Source organism: Rattus norvegicus, chromosome 17, assembly GCF_021556685.1.
Source record: "Rattus norvegicus strain SHRSP/BbbUtx chromosome 17, alternate assembly SHRSP_T2T, whole genome shotgun sequence".
Classification (NCBI taxonomy): Eukaryota; Metazoa; Chordata; class Mammalia; order Rodentia; family Muridae; genus Rattus; species Rattus norvegicus.
Genome location: NC_141550.1, coordinates 81,584,089 through 81,610,260, shown reverse-complemented (window position 1 = coordinate 81,610,260; position 26,172 = coordinate 81,584,089). Strand labels below are relative to the sequence as shown.

Below are 26,172 nucleotides of genomic sequence, written 5' to 3'. Positions count from 1 at the left end.
GGAAGTAGCGCCCAGGGTCAGTGTGCACTTCTGTTTCCGAGGTGGGCTTCGTTTCTAGTCTTCCCTGGCGCTATGAGTTCTTTCCAGGGACAGATGGAGGAATATCCAACCATCTCCATTGACCGCTTCGACAGAGAGAACCTGAAAGCCCGTGCCTACTTCCTTTCGCACTGCCACAAGGGTGAGTGAGTCCCTCTCGCCACCTACTTAAGGGGCTCTCGGGTCTGAAGAGCGAGAGGATGGCAGAGGTCGGTGCCTGGTGAGAGGAGAGCAGGCTGGGACTTCGCGAGGCATTGGGAAGCACTCCTAGTCCTAGTTGGCGCTTAACTTCTGGCTTTATTGAGCTCCAGGTCTGTACCACCTCTGTAACCCCAGCTCCGGTCGCAGTCTGACCCTGGATGCTGTGGTGAGGCAGAGCTGTTAGAAGTGCTGGTTGCTCTCCCAGCGGAGAGTATCTGTTTGGTAAGGCTGAATTAATTAGCTCATGCCCAAACTTCCCTAATTCTCGTTTATCACGAGTAAAGAAAACACGTTTCAGAACTTCTCCTACACTCCGAGACATTAGGAAAGAGCGAAAAGCCCCTCGCTCACACAGACACACGTTTCAGAAGTTATGCATCCCGGAGACATTTGGCAAGAGCCTAAGATGGATCTGTTTGTTTGTCTGCCTCTCTCTCTCTCTCTCTCTCTCTCTCTCTCTCTCTCTCTGTCTCTGTCTCTGTCTCTGTCTCTGTCTCTCTCCCTCCCTCCCTCCCTTCCTACCACCTTTCCTCCCGCACACAAACAAATATCTCTCACACTAAACTCTACGTGTGTGTGTGTGTGTGTGTGTGTGTGTCTTTGTGTATATATGTGTGTGCAGTCAATCTACAAGCTTGGCCAAGTGTCCCCCTTTTTTCTTTTTTATTATTTACTTATTTAAGGTTGAGGAGCACATCCTAACTGTAGTCAGGTCAGCCCACCTAGGTTCTCTCATACTAGCACTTGATCTTCCTGCCTTGCTCTCCTGACCCACGGGGGTCTTGAATTCCTTTCATCAGCTCAGGGCCTTAGTAGTTCCTGGCCTAAACTCTGAAAGGTTCCTCGTCCGCAGAAGGGCCAAAGACCTGTGGGACTCTATTTGCTCATAGCGGTGAACCTTGTGTAGTTTCTCTCAGTAGGAAGCTTACAAAGACAGCCCCCATGTTGTAGGCAAAGGGATCCTCTAAAACAAACAAACAAACAAAACAAAACAAAACATATTTATGACTTCTAATTCTTTTCCTTGTAGATCACATGAAAGGATTAAGGGCTCCTTCCATGAAAAGAAGGCTGGAATGCAGGTAATTAGTTTTGCTACTTATTTGTGTGTAAGTAAACATCTTACTGAGAGATAACAGGGTAGCCTATGTAAACATGAGCTTATATAAACATTAGGTAGCTTCCACACAGATAGGAAATTGAACACTGCTATGATCCAGACCCCTGTGTAATCTAACCTGTTTTTCCTCCTATTTTGACTTTGGTTATTCTTAAATTGTATATAAACAGATGGCTTGATATGGTGGTATAATCCCAACACTGAGGAATCAAGAGGATTTGTGAGTTAGATAATGAAACTTGTCTTAAACAAACAAAACTAAAAAAAAAAAAATAGGATCATATACTGGATAGATTAAGAAATCTCCTTCAATATTTTTCAAAGGTTTATTTTTTTTAAATTTTACATGTATGCTTGTTTTACCTGTGTGCAACCATGGTTACTGACGTGGTTAGCTGTCCCGTGAGTGTTAGGAATTGAACCTTGGTCTTCTGGAAGGGCAGCCATCTTAACTACTTGAACTATTTCTCCAGCCCCATCTAGTCCTTAACATTGCATTTATGAGGGGCTGGGGATTTAGCTCAGTGGTAGAGCGCTTACCTAGGAAGCGCAAGGCCCTGGGTTCGGTCCCCAGCTCCGAAAAAAAGAACCAAAAAAAAAAAAAAAAAAAACATTGCATTTATGCGACCCATCTGTGTTGCCGGCTGCAGCAGTGACTCGTTTGCTTGTATTTTTGTAAGAGTATATGTTTATGTTGTAAATGGTGGTTCTGCTAGCAGGAACCCTACGCCGGAGAGACGGCTCAGTGGTGAGCGCTGGCTGCTGGGATGAACCAGACGTGATGGAGGTTGAGAATGTAGTAGTTCACTGTCAGACTGAGTTTTGAGTCGAGGGCCAGTCAAAGAGGGTCGCCCCAGAGTGTAATCTGGCTCTGATGCAACAGGGAGGGCCAGCCTGGATGAACTGAACCTCAAACAGCCTCACAAAAGCATATTTATTATTACACAAATGGCTTTTTTTTTGGGGAGGGGGGTAAAACAAATTCCTCAAACCAAGGCTCCTAATCTAACCTAAATGCTTTGTGAAAGAAAATATCATGGCCCCTGCAGCTTTAATCCTTACTGTGTACTGTTTGCAATATTCAGTAATGGGAGGCATTCCTGACGTGCCAATGACCGTCTTGTCAGAGGGAGTAAACTTCCTTCAGGTTAATAACTCTATAGATGAGAAAACAGTCACTATTTTCTACAGTGATTTCTTCAAGGCCAAAGTACTTCTAGAAAAGATGTCTTCATCCTGATGCCTACCCTCGGTACAGTAAAGAGCAACGATTTCATTCTAATGTTTACCCTAGATCTGGTTCTACTAGATCTCTACTACTGCCTACTTGGAGCTGGTGTCCTCGTTAGAGCCTCTTGATAACCTTTTAAATAGGTATTATGATTCCTTCTAATTTACAGATGAGGAAACCAAGAAGGCAGGCAGGTTACATTAGTTGCCCAGTGTCACAGAACCAGTGAGTGGCAAGACCCGGGTGTTAACCAGGTCTGTCTAACGATACATAGTCGAGCCTACGCATCAACTATCTGTTGCTGGGTAACACACTACCTTGTAACTGACTATCTTAAAATGATACCAACCCTCCAGTTACCTCCAGTTCCTCTGGGTCAGGAATTATGACAGTGTACTGTGGGAATTTCTGGTTTCTAGGATCAGGCAACAGTGACATTATCTGAAGGCTCAAGTGTCTGTAACCTGGGAAGATTCGTAACAGCAACAAGGCCTAGAACAGCTGGCTTCTTGAGCTTGTCCCTCTCGAAAGATTTCTTCAACCTGGATGGCTGGTTTTGTTAATAGAGAATTTAGGTTTAGAAACTGTCCGTCCTGGGACAGACATGGGGAACACACTTTCAGTGAAAGCACTCATGAGGAAGATGTCTAGACAGATCTCTGTGCATTAGGAGCCAACCTGGTCTACATAGCAAGTTCCAGGTTATACAGGATGACATACCGAGTCAGTGTTGAAATAATACAAGATAAACCCCCAAGAGAGAGTCAAGAGGCAGGTCTGTTGCCCTAAGACCAAGCTTCAAGAATCTTGCAGTTAGCCAGGGTGTTCGTAGCTATCGTCTTTAATCCCAGCACTCAGGAGGCAGAGATGGGCAGTTTGAGGTCAGCCCTACTGAAAGAGTTCCAGGATAGACAGGGCTATATAGAGAAACTCTGTATAGAAAAGCAGGGCTATATAGAAAAACATCCTGCAGCTACTGGGTACGGTGATGAACACCTTTAATCCCAGCACTCAGGAGGCAGAGGCAGGTGGATCTCTGTGAGTTAGAGGCCAGCCTGGTCTACAGAGTGAGTTCCAGGACAGCCAGGGCTGTTACACAGAGAAACTTGGTCTCAAGCCAGGGGGAAGAAACTCCTGAAGTTACGAAGATCTACCCAGTTCAAGCCGAGAGATATAAACCCTTCATGTCACTGTGGGGATGTGTGGGTGTGTCAGCCTTTCCTTATAGCTCCAGCTGTTTTCTAGAGCTTAGGTACATCAATCAAATGCGCCTCTAACGTGCAGTAAGCCTCTACCTCCTTCCGAATGCCTGGACTGCAGGCATGTGCTGCCACACACAGTTTAATGAAGGACTTTGCTACACTTCCAGCCCCCAGTACATAGTCTGTGTGCTTACCAGCACGGCATAAGACAAATGGTGGTCTTCTTAGGAAGCAGAAGGACCCATGGACAGGGCTGAGAAATGGTTAATGATATACTGGTACTCTGCTCACCAGCTTGCTGTCACTGTGGCAAAGCACCTGAAAAAAACAACCTAAAAAGGGGAGGATTTACTTTCCCTCCTGCCTTCAGTCAGTGATTGGCTGGATCCACTGCCTTTAGGCTCCTGGTGAGGGAGGGACATAGCAATGGTCAAGGCAGATGAAAGTTGCTCACCCCCTGAAGACATGAAGCCGAGAGCTAGAGACAGGAAGGACTGGGCCTGGGAAGTTCTTCCTCCAGCAATGCTGTCAGTTCATGGCCACGTCACAGGATTAATGCATGGATTAGGTCAGGGCCCACATGTACTTCCAGAGCCCAACCTTTCTGAACACTGCACTGGAGACGCAAGCCTTAGCCCTTGGGTTTTGGAGGGGATTTTATAACCAAATCATGGCAGGTGTGTTGGGAACCTTGTCAACTGGTTGTGATTTACGAGAGAAGAATGACATTCTGCAGACTGCATTGCAAGCTCGTCAAAGTGGCTTACTTTGAACTGTGCTGAGACGGTTTTTTTCTCCCTCTGCTTCTTGGTTTCTGCTTTCAGTTTGAAGGTCTTCCTGTACTGTTCTCCAGTCACTAAGGAGCTGCTCTTAACCAGCCCAAAGTACAAGTTCTGGGAAAACCGAATTGTAAGTCACCTGAAGTTCAAAAAGTTGTAATTTTGAATAGCACCCCCTTTGTTGTGTACATGTGGAGTGTTTTCAGAGGCATCTTTAAAAAACTCGTTGGCATTATTCAAAACCCCTTTCTTCGTGTGTGTGAATTCATCATGAAGTAGAACAGTGGCATTTTTGGTTCAGTGGTCAGGATGCTCTTCCAGAGGACCTAAACTTGGGTACCAGCACCAATGTTAGGATCTCACAACTGCCGGTAACTCTAGCCCAAGAGGATCTGAGAGTCCTCAACATGCTTCTACACACAGGTGCATGTATGCATGTACACACACACACACACACACACACACACACACACACACACACACACACAAATAAAATTAAATCTTAAAAAAGAAGAAAAGGTGGCAGTCAGAATACTAGACTATTAAAGATAGGACCGAGCCAAAGGTGGTGCTACAGGCCTGAGATCCCAGCCTGGGAGTCTGAAGCAAGAAGATCACAAGTTTCTTTCTCTGTGGTTCTGCAGAGTGAGCCTAAGGCCCTGTGTGTGGCAGGCATGCGCTCTACCACTGCCACTGACCTATATCCATGTCATCTTGACCTACATAGCAAGAAAGAATGAGAAATAGAATAGACAACTGAGAGAGAGAGAGAGAGAGAGAGAGAGAGAGAGAGAGAGAGAGAGAGAGAGAACCATCTGCCTCTGCCTCCCCAGTGCTGGGATTAAATGTGTGTGCCACCATGCCTGGTCTAGAATCAATAACTTTTTATTCCGGAAAAATGAAACAGATCTCTCCTCCAGAAAGTAGTTCAAAGAAAATAGCTACAATATATAAAATGCAAACATGGCAGAAAAAGTCCTCTTATGATCCTTATTGCTTTAAGTAGGAATAGATTTCTCAGTTGAGGCTAAAAAAAATTCTAAGAAACCTAAATGAAGACCAATAGTACAGTAATCCAGATATAGATAAAATAAAAGGATTGATTTTAAAAATAAAAAGGAAAAATAAAAGAAAGGGGAAGAAGAACAGGTACCAAGCAGAAGTCCAAAGAGCCCAAGTAGCTGTTCCCCCATCATAGAGTAGAACCTAAGGCCACAACAAACAAAAAGCAACAGCAAACAAACAAAAACAGAGCCCTGTAAGGTCCGAGGAGGATGCTGTTAGCTGTTTCCAGATCAAGAGGGCATGAACGTAGATCCCCTCAACAAAATACCTCTGACTCATAATCTGTCTGGTCTGCTGCTCCACTTGAGAAGAATGGAGAGTAGGATTAGAGTTAGGACTTACTACAAGTCTGCATGAAGGGTAGCATCTTGCTGCTGTCTGACAGATGACAGTTTAAGTTCTTCCTCTTCCCTCCCCTCTGCCCCACATCTGGCCTGCCTCTGCAAAAAAAAAAAAAAAAAAAAAAAAGACAAGATCAAAACAAGCAAGCCCAAGGCCGTGGCCACCCCTTTACCACAGAGGCCAGGTGTGCAGCTCAGAGGGGGTACACGTGAGCCTTGGGTGTTTGACCCCCAGTGCTACCAAAACAGCGCAACACGAAGGCAGGAGCCTTGCTCTATATGGCCGTGGGTTCAGGCACCGTCCAGCACTCCTGATGACCTGTGTTGGATCCCAGGGATCCTTATAGCAGAAGGAGAGGTCTGATTCCACATGCTCACGGCCCCCTCCACTGCACTGATCAGATAGGAACAGTCTTCTACTGTAGACCGAGTCTATAGCAGTCTGTAATAATAGGGTCCAAAGGATGACTAGGTAAGGAGGAGAAAGTCTGATAACTGGTTGTTCTGTATCCGATAAGTATACGTGGATATTATGTTTCGATAAAAACAGCTGCCAACACTGTCTCTGAAGTCACACCAGCCCCCCTCACTCTGCTTGGGTGCTGCACCCAGAAGACCCCGTGCTGGGAGGAGCCTTTCATCGTGCATGTTTAGTCTCCACATCCCGTCTGCCAACTGGAAGATGTCTGCGTGCTCTGCTGAACCGTCACAGCAGCCAGCCAGCTCTTCCTTTGCCTCTGGGATCGGGCCTGTAGTCCTCCGAAGTTAATCTGTCAGGGGCAGTCAAGGAGTGAGGAAGATCAGACTACAAGCTGGAGTCTGGGAGAGCAGCCAGCCCAGGCTCTCCCTCCAGCCTCATGCTGATTGCCTGCTTTGACCCTGCATATGAATTACACTCACATTGGCCCCTGACTGGGGAATAAATGCCAGGAATCCCAGCTGGGGGAACTGGAGATAGGAGGATTCCTGGTGCTCACTGGTCAGCTCCAGGTTCAGTGAGACAGCCTTTCTCAGAGAAGACACCTGACATCAACCTCTGGCTTCCCTATGCACAGGCGCACACACAGGAACATGCACACACTCAGGAGTTCTAGCTAGTGCCAGTGCCTTAGCTCAGCCGTAACAGGCCCCATGCGTGTCACCACACACATATACATGCAAATGGAAAAAGGAGGGAGAATTAAAGCTATCAAAAATCTCTTCAAAAATACTCTCAAGCCCGGGTGGTTTTATGGTGCATCATGAGCAAGACTTTCTTCCGTAAATGTGATTCATTATTAGTGAGTGTGTACGTGTGTATACTGTGTGTGTGTGTGTGTGTGTGTGTGCTAAGTGTGTGTATGAGTACTCAGTATGTCTATGTGTGCTCCCTGTGTGTGTGCTCGGCCTGGAACCTAAAGCCTTGTGCATACTAAGTGCCAACACTGAGCTGCAACCCCATTGCAATAAAAGGCTTTTTGGCTTGTTATGGCATTTTTTTAAACTTTAATTATACTGAGATCAGAAATAGATACATGAAATCAGAATAGATATGTGAAACCAGAATAGATATATGAAATCAGAATAGATATGTGAAATCAGGATAGATACATGAAATCAGAATGTATGCATGAAGTCAGATTGTATACATGAAATCAGAAGTGCTTCTCTACTTACTCTCTTTTCAGATAGCAATTGAAATTGAAACTCCTACCCAGGTATCTTTAGTTGATGAGGCATCGGGTGAGGTAACTATATAACAAATATTTTATATTTTCTTCTCAGTGCTAAAATTATTATTTAACTTTCTCTTTAATTTAGAATTCTTGTTTACTTATAAGCAATGCCTTATGAGTGAAGTTCATTTTAGAAAAATAACTACAGTGTTTGCGAGTGTTTTGATCCCCATCTCCTGTGTTCTCACTGGGGCCCGGGTTCTCCGGCAGTGGCCTGGCATTCTCTTTGTCTCTCACTGTGAGTTCTTAGCTTCCGTTTCCTGGTGTCTTCACACAGTGGGAGAAGTGAAACAGTTAAGGAGAACTAAACAGTGGAGAGCACTAATCTGTTTACTGGGGAGTTAACTTCAAGAAGGAATCACCAGTCAAAAGCGTCTTAATTAAACTCCCAGGGGTTACTGTTTCATCCCCCAGGCTTCGGGGGATAGAGACATTCAGTCATTGAGTGCCGTGATTATTTCTAACATCAGAAGGATTAAACATGGCATATTTATTTTTTAATTTTTTCCATTTTTTAGTTTTACATGAGGATGTTATTTGTTAATTACACAAAGCCATTGTCACATTTATTAAGTTTCTTATATCTGAGATACAAAATAGTGAGTGGTTAGTTATTCAACTTGAAGCAAATTCAAGTGTAATGGTTATCTTCTTCTTAAATAATCTCCTTATTTTAAAATAAAGTCTTTGGCTGGTGACATGGCTCAGTGGTTAAGAGCACTGACTGCTCTTCCAGAGGTCCTGAGTTCAATTCCCAGCAACCACATGGTGGCTCACAACCATCTATTATGACATCTGGGGCCCTCTTCTGGCACACAGGTGTACATGCAGATACTCAGACATTAAATAAATAAATCTTTAATAAATAAAGTCTCTGTCCAAGTCAATAAAATTTAACTGTAAATTTAGTACTAGTAATTTTTGAATGTATTGCTAATAATAAAGACTGTAGACCTACCGTAAACAAAACAAGGCAAAACCCCATCAAAATGGCAGCCGAGGCTAAGAGGGGTCTTTCTGGTTTCTGGCAGCTGACTTAGCATTTGCTCTGTAGTCTGATAAAGCACCATCTATGGCTTCACTGTGTGGACCTCTGAGGGCGACCTGTGTATGTGACTGATCAGAGGAGAGGTGGCCTTTTAGCTCTTTCTCCTTAGGAGAAGGTCACAAGTGTTCTTCAGCATTTCATTCTGGTAGAGCCAGGTTTAATTGGTGGGGATGAAAAGCAGAACAAGGAGGCGGGGGGGGGGGGGGGGGGGGGGGAGGGAGGAAGGGAGGGAGGGAGGGAGGGAGGGAGGACAGACAAGCAGGGGAGCAGGCAGGTGAGCAGGGGAACAGGCCTGAGCCTTTGTAAGTGTGACTGGGAAGGATGTTTTTATTGGTCTTGTCACCTACAGATGCCCCCTCCAACCCCAGCTTGGTAAGGCAAGCCCTTGGGAGCGGTCTTGCTATGCCACTGGTCACGTGCCTTGTCCTGTGACCTGGCTTTCGTTCATTGCGTGTCCGGCCCCAGCTGGGAGACCCCTGTGGAAAGGGCCTGCAGGATGAGTAGTGGGAGGAGAGGTTGGGGAGTTATTACTGGGCAGTGAACCATTGCGGACAGAGCTCTGCCCCCTTCTTGGATGGCTGGAGAGCCAGAGGTGCCCAACAGGTTCTGTCCTAAAGGGGCAGTGCCTTGGAGAATGTGGTGACCGAGACTAGGCTGCGTCTGCTCCCCTAGTCAATAATGGTGCCATTGCAGTATTCATCGTCATCCAGTTCACCCATTTGAAGGCCTGGTGGCTTCAGCACATCCTCAGGGCTATCTTCACAGCACCACAGTCAACTTTAGAGTAGTTTCCTCACTTGGAAACCCTGGGCCTAGGATGGGCTCTCCCACCCCTCCTGTCCCAGCTCCCGGTAACGACCATTTCCTTTCTGTCCTTTTGGACGTGCCCATCTGTGGAATTATGCTGTACCATGTGACTTCTTCCTCTGAGTGTTTTTCAAGCGGCATCCATGTATCTGGGTGGCATCTGGGTGGATTTATCCTTATGGCAGATGGCATTGCACGGCGTGGACAAAGCACACGTTGTTTATCTGTTTATTGGCTGCCAGGGAAGTCTTTCCCCTTTGGGGCTGGTGTGAGTGATCGTGCAGTGGACATCCGCAAACTAATGTCTGTGGTCATTCTTGAGTGTGAACCTAGAAATGGAAGTGACCCTGTCGTAGTTCTGTTTAGGGGAGTAGACGAGGGTCCCCTTACTCTGGGGTTTGGACCATGAGGGAATGAGAATGAGGTATATTCTTGTGATACATTGTGAACTTAGCCAGCTCCTAATGATAACTTCCGTTCCTTTTTTTTTTTTTTTTTCCTTTTCTTTTTAGAAGGAAGAAGTTGTTGTGACTCTCTTACCAGCTGGTCACTGCCCAGGTTCAGTTATGTAAGGGGCGCATCTGTTTCCATTTCTCTCTCTGTGTGTGTGTGTATACATATATATATATATATATATGTATTATATATATGTATATATATCATATTTGTAGAAATAACTTTTTAGGGTTTGAAGGTAGTATGTGTACAGAAATGGATACTCTTTTTCTGGCCATGTTGATAATCTTGATTTAGAAATTGAGCTTGGGAGATGGAGACCATATGGAGTGTGGCTGCCTTTAATTGGTGTTTCTCCCGTGACTGGCCATCTTATCATGGGCATTTCTCTCCCGGGGTGGACTGATCTGAGTGTATATGTGAAGTGCTAGGCATTACAGGCCACACCCAGTGCTCGCCCATCCTGCTATTTTATCTTACTTGGTTGCATTTATTCTTTGCTACTCATGGGGAAGTTGGCAGTTCCTGGGATTGAGTGTTGCTGAGCTCTGCTACAGCACACTGTGAGGGACGTGTTGTGCAGGAGGCCTTCGTGGGGTTTGAGGCTTGCTTTCTTAGGACCTGGTAATTTGGAGGTCATTGAGACGCACTTGTTTTTCAGGTTTCTATTTCAGGGCAGTAATGGAACTGTCTTATACACAGGAGACTTCAGACTGGCGAAAGGAGAAGTTTCCAGAATGGAGCTTCTGCACTCTGGGGGCAGGTACAGGACCTTCTGGAGCTCTTGGCTGTGCACCTTGAGTTGAATAAATGTGTGTGGGTGGGTATGCATGCTTGTGTGCTTGCGCGCACTGTCCCCATCGTTCATTCCAAGCTTCTGTCGGATTAGAAATCGACTCGATCGTAGGAGTTGTAATAAAGCTGGCGGGGGTAGTGCAAACTTTAATCCCAGCACTTGAGAGGCAGAGGCGGGCAGACGGATCTCTGAGTTCGAGGGTGGTGAGTTCAAGCCTGAGTTCCAGGACAGCCAAGGCTATACAGTGAGACCTAGTCTTTTAAAAAAAAAATGTTGTAATAGTAGCACAAATTCCTCCCTTTAAAATGAGGTCATTCAGTGTTCTGTACATTGATTATAATGGGATGATGGCAACATAAATCAATATGTCACTGGACCAAGCATGCAAATTCAATATTTTTAAATACTATTTATTTGTGCATGCGTGGTGTGTGTGTGTGTGTGTGTGTGTGTGTGTGTGTGTGTGTGTGTGTGTGTGCGCGTGTGTGTGTGTAGGTGAGGATAATTGTGGGAGTCAGTTCTTTCACCAGATGGATCCTGGGGACCTAACTCAGGCTGTCAGGTAAAAGGTGAAAGGTGAAAGGTTGCCTTTACCCACCAAGTCATTTCTCTGGTCCAAAGATCTTTTTATTGTATTTTATTGTATGGAATTTATTTTTCAGTAAAGTTATGAACAAAACCTTTGTAAGTGGAATGGAACACCCTCAAAAATAACTGAGGGTCTATACCATCTTGTACACAATGATGTCCCATGAAATGGCTAACACTATTTTCTTTTTTTTTTCAGAGTAAAAGACATCCAAAGTGTATATTTAGACACCACTTTCTGTGACCCAAGGTTTTATCAAATTCCAAGTCGTGTATGTTTCCCTGGGGTGATGGGCCTGCCTGGGTGATGGGCCTGCCTGGGTGATGCCTGCCTGGGGTGATGCCTGCCTGGGGTGATGGGCCTGCCTGGGTGATGGGCCTGCCTGGGTGATGCCTGCCTGGGGTGATGCCTGCCTGGGTGATGGGCCTGCCTGGGTGATGGGCCTGCCTGGGTGATGCCTGCCTGGGTGATGGGCCTGCCTGGGTGATGGGCCTGCCTGGGTGATGCCTGCCTGGGTGATGGGCCTGCCTGGGTGATGGGCCTGCCTGGGTGATGGGCCTGCCTGGGTGATGGGCCTGCCTGGGTGATGGGCCTGCCTGGGTGATGGGCCTGCCTGGGGTGATGCCTGCCTGGGTGATGCCTGCCTGGGTGATGCCTGCCTGGGTGATGGGCCTGCCTGGGTGATGGGCCTGCCTGGGTGATGGGCCTGCCTGGGTGATGCCTGCCTGAGTGATGGGCCTGCCTGGGTGATGCCTGCCTGGGTGATGGGCCTGCCTGGGTGATGGGCCTGCCTGGGTGATGCCTGCCTGGGTGATGGGCCTGCCTGGGTGATGGGCCTGCCTGGGTGATGGGCCTGCCTGGGTGATGGGCCTGCCTGGGTGATGGGCCTGCCTGGGTGATGGGCCTGCCTGGGGTGATGCCTGCCTGGGTGATGCCTGCCTGGGTGATGCCTGCCTGGGTGATGGGCCTGCCTGGGTGATGGGCCTGCCTGGGTGATGGGCCTGCCTGGGTGATGCCTGCCTGAGTGATGGGCCTGCCTGGGTGATGCCTGCCTGGGTGATGGGCCTGCCTGGGTGATGGGCCTGCCTGGGTGATGGGCCTGCCTGGGTGATGGGCCTGCCTGGGTGATGCCTGCCTGGGTGATGCCTGCCTGGGTGATGCCTGCCTGGGTGATGGGCCTGCCTGGGTGATGGGCCTGCCTGGGTGATGGGCCTGCCTGGGTGATGCCTGCCTGGGTGATGGGCCTGCCTGGGTGATGGGCCTGCCTGGGTGATGGGCCTGCCTGGGTGATGGGCCTGCCTGGGTGATGCCTGCCTGGGTGACCGGTCTGCCTGGGGTGGTGAGCTGGGGTGTGACCGCCTGTCCCCTTGCACGTCATTACTTCTGAATGTCTCGGGAGACCAGGTTATGTGCGCTTCTCACAGTACGGCATTGCTGGTGCGCAGGAGGAGTGCTTGAGGGGCGTTCTGGAGCTGGTTCGGAGCTGGATCACGAGGAGTCCGAAGCACGTCGTGTGGCTGAACTGCAAGGCCGCCTACGGCTATGAGTACTTATTCACCAACCTGAGTGAGGAGCTGGGAGTCCAGGTACCAGTCAGTCCCTCCAGGCTCGTCCCAGTCCTTGCTCTCCCTCCCCACAGCTGCCTCGGAGGCTGGCCCCTCGGAACTCTCCACACGAAAGGACGTCACAGCCCACAAAGGGCAGAGGAGTTGTCAGTGCCCCAGAGGCGAAGTATTCTTTTTCCAAAGTGTGGGTTATGAAATGCATATGGTTGTGACCATTATCAAAAGTAAACTTGAACCAAGTAATGTCTGGGTGTATTGCATGCAGTTAAGGGACTGGCAGTGTATTGTCCTTTAAAGTTAAAATCACAGTAGTGATAATATTCACACATCACACACACGCATAGACAAACACACTTATCTGAATCACCTGTCTTTTAGATTCTTTTCTCTCACCTTGTCTCTGTACTCTATAAAGGTGGCAACAGTTTGCCTCCCCTAAACTTGTGGAGTAATTTCAGGGGTGTCTAAAGAGTGGAAGCGACCTCTCTGAGCCCCCGGGGAAGGAAGCCGGGACCGGGGAGCGCTTCAGGGAGAGGCGATTGATGTTGGTCCCAGCGTTTCCTTAAGTCCCTCTGCAGAGATGGGGACAGTTGTAGATCAGGCCTTCCCAAAGAGAAACCAGTGATGGTCACTAGTACTGTAGTTCAGAGATAACCTTCAGCTGCCTTTCCAGACGTTTCCATGACGATTCTCATGTGCCGTTCACTCCGTCTCCTTAGAGAATGTGGGAAGCCCCAGTCACCATTACTTCATTTCATCTTTTTCTGAGGGGAGCAGGTCTGGAAACTCGCTCTATAGCCAGACTGACCACAAACCCATGATCCTCCTGCCTCAGCCCTCCAAGTGCTGGGGTTATGGTCCTGTCACTATACCTGGCTTAAATTTTCTCTGTATGTTTGTGCCTATGCATGCATGCATATATAACTAAATATATATGTATGTATGTATATATATACACACATATATACATATACATACATGTGTGTGTATATATATATATGTATATATATATACATACTGTGCATGTGACTGCCTGTGTTAGAGGCCAAAAGTTAATTTTTTTTTAAGACAAGAGTTTCTCACTGACCTGGAATTCGGCAGGTATCCTGGCTGGCAGGTGAGGCCCGGGGACCCACCTCCTGCCTCCCACCTCCCACCTCTCTCCCACCTCCCACCTCCCACCTCCCACCTCTCTCCCACCTCCCACCTCCCACCTCCCACCTCTCTCCCACCTCCCACCTCCCACCTCCCACCTCTCTCCCACCTCCCACCTCCCTCCCACCTCGGGATCACAAGCTCAGGCCACCACAGCCATTTTTTTTTTTTTTTTTTTGGCATGGGTTCTGGAGATCCAACTTAATTCCTTACACTTGCAAGGCGGGCTTTACTGGCTGCTCTGTCTCCCCCTCCCCCCTTTCTTATTGGTCATGAGTAAGTTAGTTGTGAGCTGAGTGGCCATGCAGTAAATGAGTGGTTGTGCTGAGTTCCTTCTGCACCCTGCCTCGGTATCAGCCAGCACAGCGAGCGACTGGACAGGATTTCGGGGGTGTTTGTTGGTCTCACACTAGCATAGAATCCTACTATTTTAATTTTGTATCATGATTGTGGTATCAGTTTAAACTAATATCATCTACTTTGAAAGATCCAGAAGACAAGCTTTTAGTAAAGCCGACAGGATTGGTTTTAATCCTTTAAATTGTTATTAGCGGTAAACTTCTCAAGGGCAGCCAGGTTTGAGGGTTTCCGTTTGTTTGTTCTCTGCATCTTTCTCTTCTCTGCCTAGTGAAGTTTTATAAGACAGCACAAGCCAGGCCCCACTGTCTTACTGCACCAGCTGTTCTGTGTGGCATGTGGCTTCCCAATACAGTGGGCCGTGCTTTGTTGGGGGGAACATGCATACCAGAGTGCTTGTAGAGGTCAGAGGACAACTTGGTAATAAGAGTTAGTTGTCGGGGCTGGGGATTTAGCTCAGTGGTAGAGCGCTTACCTAGGAAGCGCAAGGCCCTGGGTTCGGTCCCCAGCTCCGAAAAAAAGAACCAAAAAAAAAAAAAAAAGTTAGTTGTCTCCTTCCTTCCTCTTTTCTGTGAATTCTGGGCAATGGATTTCCCATCACCAGGCTTACCACACCCTTCTTCACCCACTAAGCTGTCTCCCTAGCCCAGTAGGTGATTCTTGATTGCTTCTGTCCTCCTTGGTCTTTGCTATAACTGAGTCTGACATCCAGTAGATGCATAATCAGTGTGAACCAAGTGATTCTTCAGGGACAGTATTAACACAACCAGATGGGGAACAAACAATCCCTTATGCTCACAAGGCAGACTTTTCTGGCTGCTCCCCCTCCCTCTCCCCTCCCTTTTCTAGTGACCTCCTGGCAGGGTATTACCACACAGAAATAGTCCAGGACTAGACTGCAAGAGAAAATTGAAGGTCTATCCACTCTGGACAGTCCCCCTGACTAATGACCCCAGAACTATTCATTCTTAGGAATGCATTTCTTTTTTTTTTTTTTTTTTTTTGGTTCTTTTTTTTTCCGGAGCTGGGGACCGAACCCAGGGCCTTGTGCTTCCTAGGCAAGCGCTCTACCACTGAGCTAAATCCCCAACCCCTGAGGAATGCATTTCAAACAATGTGCTTTCTTCTGCTGTCATGCACAGGTTCATGTGGACAAGCTGGACATGTTTAAAAACATGCCTGATATCCTGCACCATCTCACAACGGATCGAAACACCCAGATCCACGCCTGCCGCCACCCGAAGGTAGTATCACTTGTCCTATCACTTGTGGACCTTGAGCCTCTGTGTGATCTTAGACTGTTAGTTGAAATATTTACAGCTTTACACACCTGTACCCCTGATCACGTCCTTCAGAATGAGTGACAGGCACAGGGTCCACACTTTTACATAAAAGTGATTCTTCTGCATGAGAGTGAAAATTTACTTTGATGAAATTAGTAATCTTGCTAGCTTATAATTTAAGCAGATTATTAGTTCGTTGAGAATTTCACACAATGTTTTGGTCATAGTTACCCTCTACTCTTCCTCTAACTCCTCTCAGACCCACCCCTCTCCCTACTGACCCACCTGCATGTGGCCTCATTCTTGTTGGTTTTAATAACCCACAGAGTTCCGTCTGTGCTCCCCATATATTCCTGGGTGTGGGGCCTTCCACCGGAGCACAGTTGACCTGCCAGGAGTCTCACCCTTAAAGAAAGCTGACTTCCTCTCTTCCAGAAGTCATTGACTGTTCATAGCATCTCAGGAGCGCAGGCTCATGAACACTTCTCCCTCTGTTAAAATGTCGACTGGCTTGACCTTGTGCAGAGAATCACAGTGGCAGTGAGTTCACGTGTGCAGCACTTGGGTCACGTCTACACGACACTGGTCCCTGTCCCCAACAGCCTCTGGCTCTCGCAGTCTCACTGCCACTTCCGTGATAATCCAGAGCTTCAGGGGTGGACATAGACGTCTCCTGTGGGCCGTGCACTACTCCACATCTCCACACACTGGCCGTGCACTACTCCACATCTCCACACACTGGCCGTGCACTACTCCACATCTCCACACTCTGGCCACGTGCACTACTCCACATCTCCACACTCTGGCCACGTGCACTACTCCACATCTCCACACTCTGACCACGTGCACTACTCCACATCTCCACACTCTGACCACGTGCACTACTCCACATCTCCACACTCTGACCACGTGCACTACTCCACATCTCCACACTCTGGCCACGTGCACTACTCCACATCTCCACACTCTGACCACGTGCACTACTCCACATCTCCACACTCTGGCCACGTGCACTACTCCACATCTCCACACTCTAGCTGTGCACTACTCCACATCTCCACACTCTGGCCACGTGCACTACTCCACATCTCCACACACTGGCCACGTGCACTACTCCACATCTCCACACACTGGCCGTGCACTACTCCACATCTCCACACTCTGGCCACGTGCACTACTCCACATCTCCACACTCTGGCCACGTGCACTACTCCACATCTCCACACTCTGACCACGTGCACTACTCCACATCTCCACACTCTGACCACGTGCACTACTCCCCATCTCCACACTCTGACCACGTGCACTACTCCACATCTCCACACTCTGACCACGTGCACTACTCCACATCTCCACACTCTAGCTGTGCACTACTCCACATCTCCACACTCTGGCCGTGCACTACTCCACATCTCCACACTCTGGCCACGTGCACTACTCCACATCTCCACACTCTGGCCACGTGCACTACTCCACATCTCCACACACTGGCCGTGCACTACTCCACATCTCCACACTCTGGCCACGTGCACTACTCCACATCTCCACACTCTGGCCACGTGCACTACTCCACATCTCCACACTCTGACCACGTGCACTACTCCACATCTCCACACTCTGACCACGTGCACTACTCCACATCTCCACACTCTGACCACGTGCACTACTCCACATCTCCACACTCTGACCACGTGCACTACTCCACATCTCCACACTCTAGCTGTGCACTACTCCACATCTCCACACTCTGACCACGTGCACTACTCCATATCTCCACACTCTGGCCACGTGCACTACTCCACATCTCCACACTCTGACCACGTGCACTACTCCACATCTCCACACTCTGGCCGTGCACTACTCCACATCTCCACACTCTAGCTGTGCACTACTCCACATCTCCACACTCTGGCCACGTGCACTACTCCACATCTCCACACTCTGGCCACGTGCACTACTCCACATCTCCACACTCTGACCACGTGCACTACTCCACATCTCCACACTCTGGCCACGTGCACTACTCCACATCTCCACACTCTGACCACGTGCACTACTCCACATCTCCACACTCTGACCACGTGCACTACTCCACATCTCCACACTCTGACCACGTGCACTACTCCACATCTCCACACTCTGGCTGTGCACTACTCCACATCTCCACACTCTAGCTGTGCACTACTCCACATCTCCACACTCTGACCACGTGCACTACTCCATATCTCCACACTCTGGCCACGTGCACTACTCCACATCTCCACACTCTGACCACGTGCACTACTCCACATCTCCACACTCTGGCCGTGCACTACTCCACATCTCCACACTCTAGCTGTGCACTACTCCACATCTCCACACTCTGGCCACGTGCACTACTCCACATCTCCACACTCTGGCCACGTGCACTACTCCACATCTCCACACTCTGACCACGTGCACTACTCCACATCTCCACACTCTGACCACGTGCACTACTCCACATCTCCACACTCTGACCACGTGCACTACTCCACATCTCCACACTCTGGCCACGTGCACTACTCCACATCTCCACACTCTGACCACGTGCACTACTCCACATCTCCACACTCTGACCACGTGCACTACTCCACATCTCCACACTCTGACCACGTGCACTACTCCACATCTCCACACTCTGGCCACGTGCACTACTCCACATCTCCACACTCTGACCACATGCACTACTCCACATCTCCACACTCTGACCACGTGCACTACTCCACATCTCCACACTCTGGCCACGTGCACTACTCCACATCTCCACACTCTGACCACGTGCACTACTCCACATCTCCACACTCTGACCACGTGCACTACTCCACATCTCCACACTCTGACCACGTGCACTACTCCACATCTCCACACTCTGGCCACGTGCACTACTCCACATCTCCACACTCTGACCACGTGCACTACTCCACATCTCCACACTCTGACCACGTGCACTACTCCACATCTCCACACTCTGGCCACGTGCACTACTCCACATCTCCACACTCTAGCTGTGCACTACTCCACATCTCCACACTCTGGCCACGTGCACTACTCCACATCTCCACACACTGGCCGTGCACTACTCCACATCTCCACACTCTGGCCACGTGCACTACTCCACATCTCCACACTCTGGCCACGTGCACTACTCCACATCTCCACACTCTGACCACGTGCACTACTCCACATCTCCACACTCTGACCACGTGCACTACTCCCCATCTCCACACTCTGACCACGTGCACTACTCCACATCTCCACACTCTGACCACGTGCACTACTCCACATCTCCACACTCTAGCTGTGCACTACTCCACATCTCCACACTCTGGCCGTGCACTACTCCACATCTCCACACTCTGGCCACGTGCACTACTCCACATCTCCACACTCTGGCCACGTGCACTACTCCACATCTCCACACACTGGCCGTGCACTACTCCACATCTCCACACTCTGGCCACGTGCACTACTCCACATCTCCACACTCTGGCCACGTGCACTACTCCACATCTCCACACTCTGACCACGTGCACTACTCCACATCTCCACACTCTGACCACGTGCACTACTCCACATCTCCACACTCTGACCACGTGCACTACTCCACATCTCCACACTCTGACCACGTGCACTACTCCACATCTCCACACTCTAGCTGTGCACTACTCCACATCTCCACACTCTGACCACGTGCACTACTCCATATCTCCACACTCTGGCCACGTGCACTACTCCACATCTCCACACTCTGACCACGTGCACTACTCCACATCTCCACACTCTGGCCGTGCACTACTCCACATCTCCACACTCTAGCTGTGCACTACTCCACATCTCCACACTCTGGCCACGTGCACTACTCCACATCTCCACACTCTGGCCACGTGCACTACTCCACATCTCCACACTCTGACCACGTGCACTACTCCACATCTCCACACTCTGGCCACGTGCACTACTCCACATCTCCACACTCTGACCACGTGCACTACTCCACATCTCCACACTCTGACCACGTGCACTACTCCACATCTCCACACTCTGACCACGTGCACTACTCCACATCTCCACACTCTGACCACGTGCACTACTCCACATCTCCACACTCTAGCTGTGCACTACTCCACATCTCCACACTCTGACCACGTGCACTACTCCATATCTCCACACTCTGGCCACGTGCACTACTCCACATCTCCACACTCTGACCACGTGCACTACTCCACATCTCCACACTCTGGCCGTGCACTACTCCACATCTCCACACTCTAGCTGTGCACTACTCCACATCTCCACACTCTGGCCACGTGCACTACTCCACATCTCCACACTCTGGCCACGTGCACTACTCCACATCTCCACACTCTGACCACGTGCACTACTCCACATCTCCACACTCTGACCACGTGCACTACTCCACATCTCCACACTCTGACCACGTGCACTACTCCACATCTCCACACTCTGGCCACGTGTACTACTCCACATCTCCACACTCTGACCACGTGCACTACTCCACATCTCCACACTCTGACCACGTGCACTACTCCACATCTCCACACTCTGGCCACGTGTACTACTCCACATCTCCACACTCTGACCACGTGCACTACTCCACATCTCCACACTCTGACCACGTGCACTACTCCACATCTCCACACTCTGGCCACGTGCACTACTCCACATCTCCACACTCTAGCTGTGCACTACTCCACATCTCCACACTCTGACCGTGCGCACTACTCCACATCTCCACACTCTGACCACGTGCACTACTCCACATCTCCACACTCTGGCCGTGCACTACTCCACATCTCCACACTGACCACGCGCACTACTCCACATCTCCACACTCTGACCGTGCGCACTACTCCACATCTCCACACTCTGACCACGTGCACTACTCCACATCTCCACACTCTGACCACGTGCACTACTCCACATCTCCACACTCTGGCCACGTGCACTACTCCACATCTCCACACTCTAGCTGTGCACTACTCCACATCTCCACACTCTGACCGTGCGCACTACTCCACATCTCCACACTCTGACCACGTGCACTACTCCACATCTCCACACTCTGGCCGTGCACTACTCCACATCTCCACACTGACCACGCGCACTACTCCACATCTCCACACTCTGACCACGTGCACTACTCCACATCTCCACACTCTGACCACGTGCACTACTCCACATCTCCACACTCTGGTCAGTTGTTTCTCTGTTAACCATTGTCTGCTGCACAGAGAAACTTCTCTGATGAGGTCTGAGGGCTGCGCTGCTCTATGGACAGGGGAGTCCTAGTGTAGAGGCCAGTCCAGTACCGTGTCCAGTTTATTGTGTAAGCAAATATACTCAGAGGGGGTTTCTATTTGTCCCTGAGACCCTCAGACAACGTACATGCTTATAAACTATAGTTTTCTCCTTCTCACTTAAAATAAATGTCTAGACCTCTAGCCTCCTTCCAACTTCAAAGGAGTTACCTTATTGGTGCAATTCCCAAGCACCTCCAATCTCTCGGCTGCTCACTAGTAACGTCTCTGTAATTCTCCCATAGCCTCTCAAGTTACTGAATGCCAGACTGCTATTTTAAATTTGCCTTTGACATTTCCCCCCTTTTGATAATGTCTTTTTCCCCTACATTTTCATGTATGTATACAATGTATTTTTAATCATATTTACTCCCAATGTCTTCTGACCCTCTCTTACTCCCTTTGATTTGTAGCCTCTTCCCAACTAGTCTCTTTGATATTTAATTAAGACAGTTAGCTTAGTCACCTTCTAGTACAGTTACGAGCCTGGTCCCAATTTTCCCCTAAAACGTAAACTGCCTCAGCATAGTCCCCTCAGCAACACGAGCGTACGTACGTAGCACTCTCTTGCGATGGCAGCATCACTTCATCCCCTCCAACCCTTAAGGACAGGACATCAGCAGCAGGGAATGTCCTGATAGAAGCCTTTGTAAGAGGGCTGCACCTCAAAGGGGCTGGAGAGATGGCTCAGTGGTTAAGAGCTCCTGTTCTTTGAGGACCTGGGTTTGCTTCCCAGCTCACAACTCCTATAAATCCAACCCCAGGGGTCCCGTGCCCTCTTCTGGCTTCCTTGGGCACCCACACACATAGATGTTTACGTAGGCACACATACATAACTATAAATAAAAAGAAATTTTATTTCCCCCATTAATACAGCTGCACATTAGAAACTACTCTCGGCAATAGGCAAGCTACATATTCTAACTCGCATGCGTGTATTTAACTGTATGTAGCTGCACATGCAGTAGGCTCTTGGATGGCTAACAGAATGTGGGTAACATAAACGGAGAGGTCTGGGCCTATTCAGGCTATTGGAGCATTGGCCAGGCTCAGACTTTTTTTTTTTTTTTTTTTTTTGTTAGAATAAACAGGCTTTTATTATTCACATGCTCGGTAGAAAACAGGGTTTAGTAAACTGGGTGGAGGTGTACGGCAAGACTCTGAGTTGGTCCGGAAATTATTTACACCTGAGGGCAGCAGCACTGTTCGTCACTTCAGGCACAGCACGTGCACTTGTCCGAGGCACCTTTGCAGACACAGCCCTGGGCACATTTGGAGCAGCCCACGGGGCAGCAGGAGCAGCAGCTCTTCTTGCAGGAGGTGCATTTGCAGTTCTTGCAGCCGCAGGAGCTGGAGCAGGTGCAGGAGCCGCCGGTGGAGCAGGAGCAGTTGGGGTCCATTCCGAGATCTGGTGAATCTGGAGCAACGGTGTAAGCGACAAGAAGGCAGTCAGGCTGCTGAAGTCGGGATCCAGGCTCAGACTTTTAACCCTCCTGCCTTTGTTTCTCAAGTCATGGTTGGGTTTGAAGCCCGGACACCTGCTGAGATCCTATTGAACATCGTCGATGGGACCTGGCTGCCAGCTTCTTGCTGCATCCCTCAGCCACGACCTGTTACAGGGTCCTCCTGGCTGGCACCCCCTACCCTCTACCCTGCTCTCTCCAGCCCAGAGGGTGGGCTGCTCTTCCCTATATAATCCATTTTGGCTACCTGCTCTTCTTGTACCTTTGGGCCTCCTCGTTGCTGCATTTGGTTCTTCTGCTCTCTTCCCTTTCAATCCCCCACCCTGACACTCCCACCCCCTCATGGCCCAGCCTTAGTCTGATCATGTCTTAGCTTTCCAGGATGCCCCTGCCTCTGGCTCTGCTCTCCCACATATCTACAGTAAGCCTTCTCCAGCATACGTGGGACCAGTCTTGTTGGCTTTCCTTTTTATTTATTTCTTTTTTTCATCCAGTCATGTGCCACCATACCCAGCCCAAAGAGTAGCTTGATCTTGATTTTCTCTTTTGAGTCTTCACTCTAGACAGAGTCAGGTTGCTGTAGTCTAGGCTGGGCTCAAACTCACGACCTTCCAGTCGTGCGCCTGAGGAGCCTGAGGATTCTCTTGCTACACACCTATTCTCCACATGTAGGGTGGTAAGGCGTCCACACCCAGCGTTCTGTAGGCGAGCTCTCAGTTTGGAATGACCTGTTTTTTTCATGTCCAAAACCTCATCTGCAATTGCTTTTGAGATTCAGTCTACAAGCAGCCGTGTTGAAGATACATAACTGCAATTTAAAACAAATGTGCTTGGGGTCTGTTTGTTTTGCTTTCAGGCAGAAGAGTATTTTCAGTGGAATAAGTTACCCTGTGGCATGGCTTCCAAAACTAAAACTGTACTCCACACAATCAGCATCAAGCCATCTACCATGTGGTTTGGAGAGAGGACCAGAAAAACAAACGTGATTGTGAGGTAAGTGTGGAACCGTGGTCTTCTGAGCGAGAAGTGAAGTGTTGAATCCAGTGTGGTTTGCACTCAGATCAGCATAAGCCCAAGGAGAGGACATGCTTAACTACAGGAAACACCCTTTTCACTTAAACACGATTTAAGATGGAGGGCTGTTTCTTCCCAATCTGTGGCACTACAATAGCTGGTATAGCCGGGGGCTTTCACTGTGAGACAAGACGGCTGGGCTATGAGGGCATCGGAGGGCTTTGCTCTGTAGCACAGACTGGTATTGGAGAGAATGAGGCACCTGGTGCAGCAGAGGCACCCACAGTGGCCCTCAGACCTTAGCAAGGCCTCCTCGACTTGGGCTCTTTAGAATGACCATAGCCGGTTTGCACATTCGAAGTTGCAGCCTGTGACTCCGTTTAGCTTTCTCAGTGTCCTTTTGTGTTGTGCTTCCCCTCAGAACCGGAGAGAGCTCATACAGAGCTTGCTTCTCTTTCCACTCCTCCTACAGTGAGGTAAGAGTCCCCGTCAGCGCCTAACTCAGGGGAGGCTACATGTAAGCGCATGTATGTGGAGTGAGTGTATGCGCAGGTGAGTGGAGGCCAGAGGACTGCCTAGGGTGTCATCCTCAGGAAGGCCATCTCTGCTTGGGCTTTTCCTGTTGCAGTCTTGTGTGTGCCCCTTATTCTGTGTCCACCCATGTGAGAACAGCTTTCACCTTAGCATCCAGTGTTTCAGACTATGCTAAGGGGCCCTTCCTCTGGCCCTAGAGACATGTGCACAGGCAGGTCCGGGGACAGGCAGGTTGTTCTCTGTTGCTCGCCAGGAGAGGCGTGCAGGCCTTGGGTTACATCTTTGTAAGAACCACCCTTACTCTCTGGCTCCAGATGTGAAGTGCTCTGGTATCAACTGCAATCTAAGGCGAAAGGGGTGGAAGACTTTAGTGTCTTCCCCAGGGGGTGACCACTGTGTGCTATTTGACTCCACAAGAATAGGCATTAGAAAAAAAATCAAGTAATCTCCAAGATACAGTTACCTTGGTAATCATTACTGGTACACGGAAAGAGGTTGTCTTCTGCCTCGGCCAGTGGGGGTTCAGAGTGGCCCTCCGGGGGCGAAAGAACTGGGGACAGGAGGCACAAATAAGGAGAGCAAGTCTGTGTTCTGATCAAGCTCTCAAAGTTTATTTCAAAAACCAGCGGCTTATAAAGACCAGCAGGCCGGAAGGTTACCCAGGACAATCCATCACTGCCACCACCCTTCCTATAGCCCTAAACCATAAATTGCAGGTATTCACTGATAAGAACAGACCGCTGGCTAGGTGTCCCAAGGCTGGAGGCTGTAACCGGCTTAATTTTCCTGGAGATAGCGGCCATACAATGAGCAGAGCATTCCTGAGAATTCCTGAGACTTAGTGTGCTTGGCTCCCGGCAGTCTTCTTGTGTGTGTTATGGTCACAAAATGGTAGAGTTGTGGAGCAAGTGGACCATGCCACCGGACAGGAAACTGGTAAGGTCAAGCAGATTCAGGAACCCCAGCAATTCTCATAAATGAGAATGGTAGGTGTTTAAATCTACTCCCGACAAGGTTCCTGTCCTGGAACACAGTCCACCGCCCCATAACTAGTCATCTGTGTTCTAACTCTCATGGAAGAAGGTTCCCAAATGTAAGCAGCTGGCCTTGGACAGAGGATGGATGTCATATTGTAAAAAGACAACATCTTTAGATATCATTTATCTCCAACTCAGCGTCTTTCTGTGGAGCTGGAACCTGGCACAGAGTTCAGATGTGGAAGTCCTCATAGCCCAGTACTGGGGTCTGGGGAAGGAGGCCTAGGCATTGCACGTGTCCCTGGCTGGTCACATGTCATAGATGTGTTCATACATTAGATCTTCCTACTTGTTCACATATGCCCGCCATTACCCTCTCCTGACCCCTCCTCTCTGCTCACTGGTCCCTGGCTCTCCCCAAACAGTTCCGATCGGTTCTCGTTATATATTGTTAAATCTAATTCCCACAGAAAACAGACTAGACGGTCATCTGATTTCCTGTCTGATCCTCTTGTTCCTCCTTCCCTTCCCCCATGTAGTTCCTCATCTGTTTTCCTGCCACATACCTGTACATGTGTGTATCTATATAGGATCCACATGCTTTTTGCCTGAGTTTGGCTTATTTTGCCTAGCACAGTGATCTCTAGTTTTATCGATTTTCCTGCAAACGACATATTTATTCCTTATAGCTGGAGAAAATTCCATTGTTTCTGCATGGTGCACCCTCCATTCATTCACCCGGAGATAGGTGTCTAGACTGCTTCTGTATGTGGGATCTGTGGGTAGACCAACGCCCCATTTCCCGTCACACACTTAACTGGTGCGTTCTATATTCCTTCTAGATTAAAGATTTTTTGAGCTACATCTGCCCAGTGAATGCGTATCCAAATGTCATTCCGATCGGCCTCACTGTGGATAAGGTCATGGACTTGTGAGTAGTTTCTGGACTGGGGGCTTGTGTTGCTGGTGGTGGTGTTGGCTGGGAGGCACGGAAGTGTTCTGTCTGTCTGAAAAGTTGTGACCCGGGAACCCATCCCTCTGATGGTAACATTTGAGTTTCCCTTTATTTCCAGGTCTTCCTATCATTTTTAGTGGG

The 26,172-nt window shown here is 49.0% G+C and overlaps 1 protein-coding gene and 1 pseudogene across 3 annotated transcripts in view; one reads left to right on the top strand and one right to left on the bottom strand.

Annotated features, from left to right (window-relative positions):
• Positions 1 to 26,172, top strand: part of Dclre1c (DNA cross-link repair 1C) — a 33,381-nt gene continuing 7,209 nt past the window's right edge. Inside the window, exons 1-12 of one of the 3 annotated variants that reach the window (XM_087589888.1) lie at positions 1 to 181; positions 1,271 to 1,322; positions 4,618 to 4,702; positions 7,646 to 7,705; positions 10,061 to 10,116; positions 10,707 to 10,767; positions 11,588 to 11,660; positions 12,835 to 12,975; positions 15,609 to 15,710; positions 23,408 to 23,544; positions 23,987 to 24,041; positions 25,919 to 26,007. In XM_087589888.1, the coding sequence (XP_087446014.1) occupies positions 10,742 to 10,767; positions 11,588 to 11,660; positions 12,835 to 12,975; positions 15,609 to 15,710; positions 23,408 to 23,544; positions 23,987 to 24,041; positions 25,919 to 26,007 (623 nt within the window). In that variant the 5' untranslated portion in view covers positions 1 to 181; positions 1,271 to 1,322; positions 4,618 to 4,702; ... (1 more) ...; positions 10,061 to 10,116; positions 10,707 to 10,741. Of the gene's footprint in view, positions 182 to 1,270; positions 1,323 to 4,617; positions 4,703 to 7,645; positions 7,706 to 10,060; positions 10,117 to 10,665; positions 10,768 to 11,587; positions 11,661 to 12,834; positions 12,976 to 15,608; positions 15,711 to 23,407; positions 23,545 to 23,986; positions 24,042 to 25,918; positions 26,008 to 26,172 lie in introns of all 3 variants that reach the window. The other 2 variants (NM_147145.2, XR_015640643.1) reach the window with 2 other exon arrangements.
• Positions 22,169 to 22,557, bottom strand: Mt1-ps3 (metallothionein 1, pseudogene 3; annotated as a pseudogene).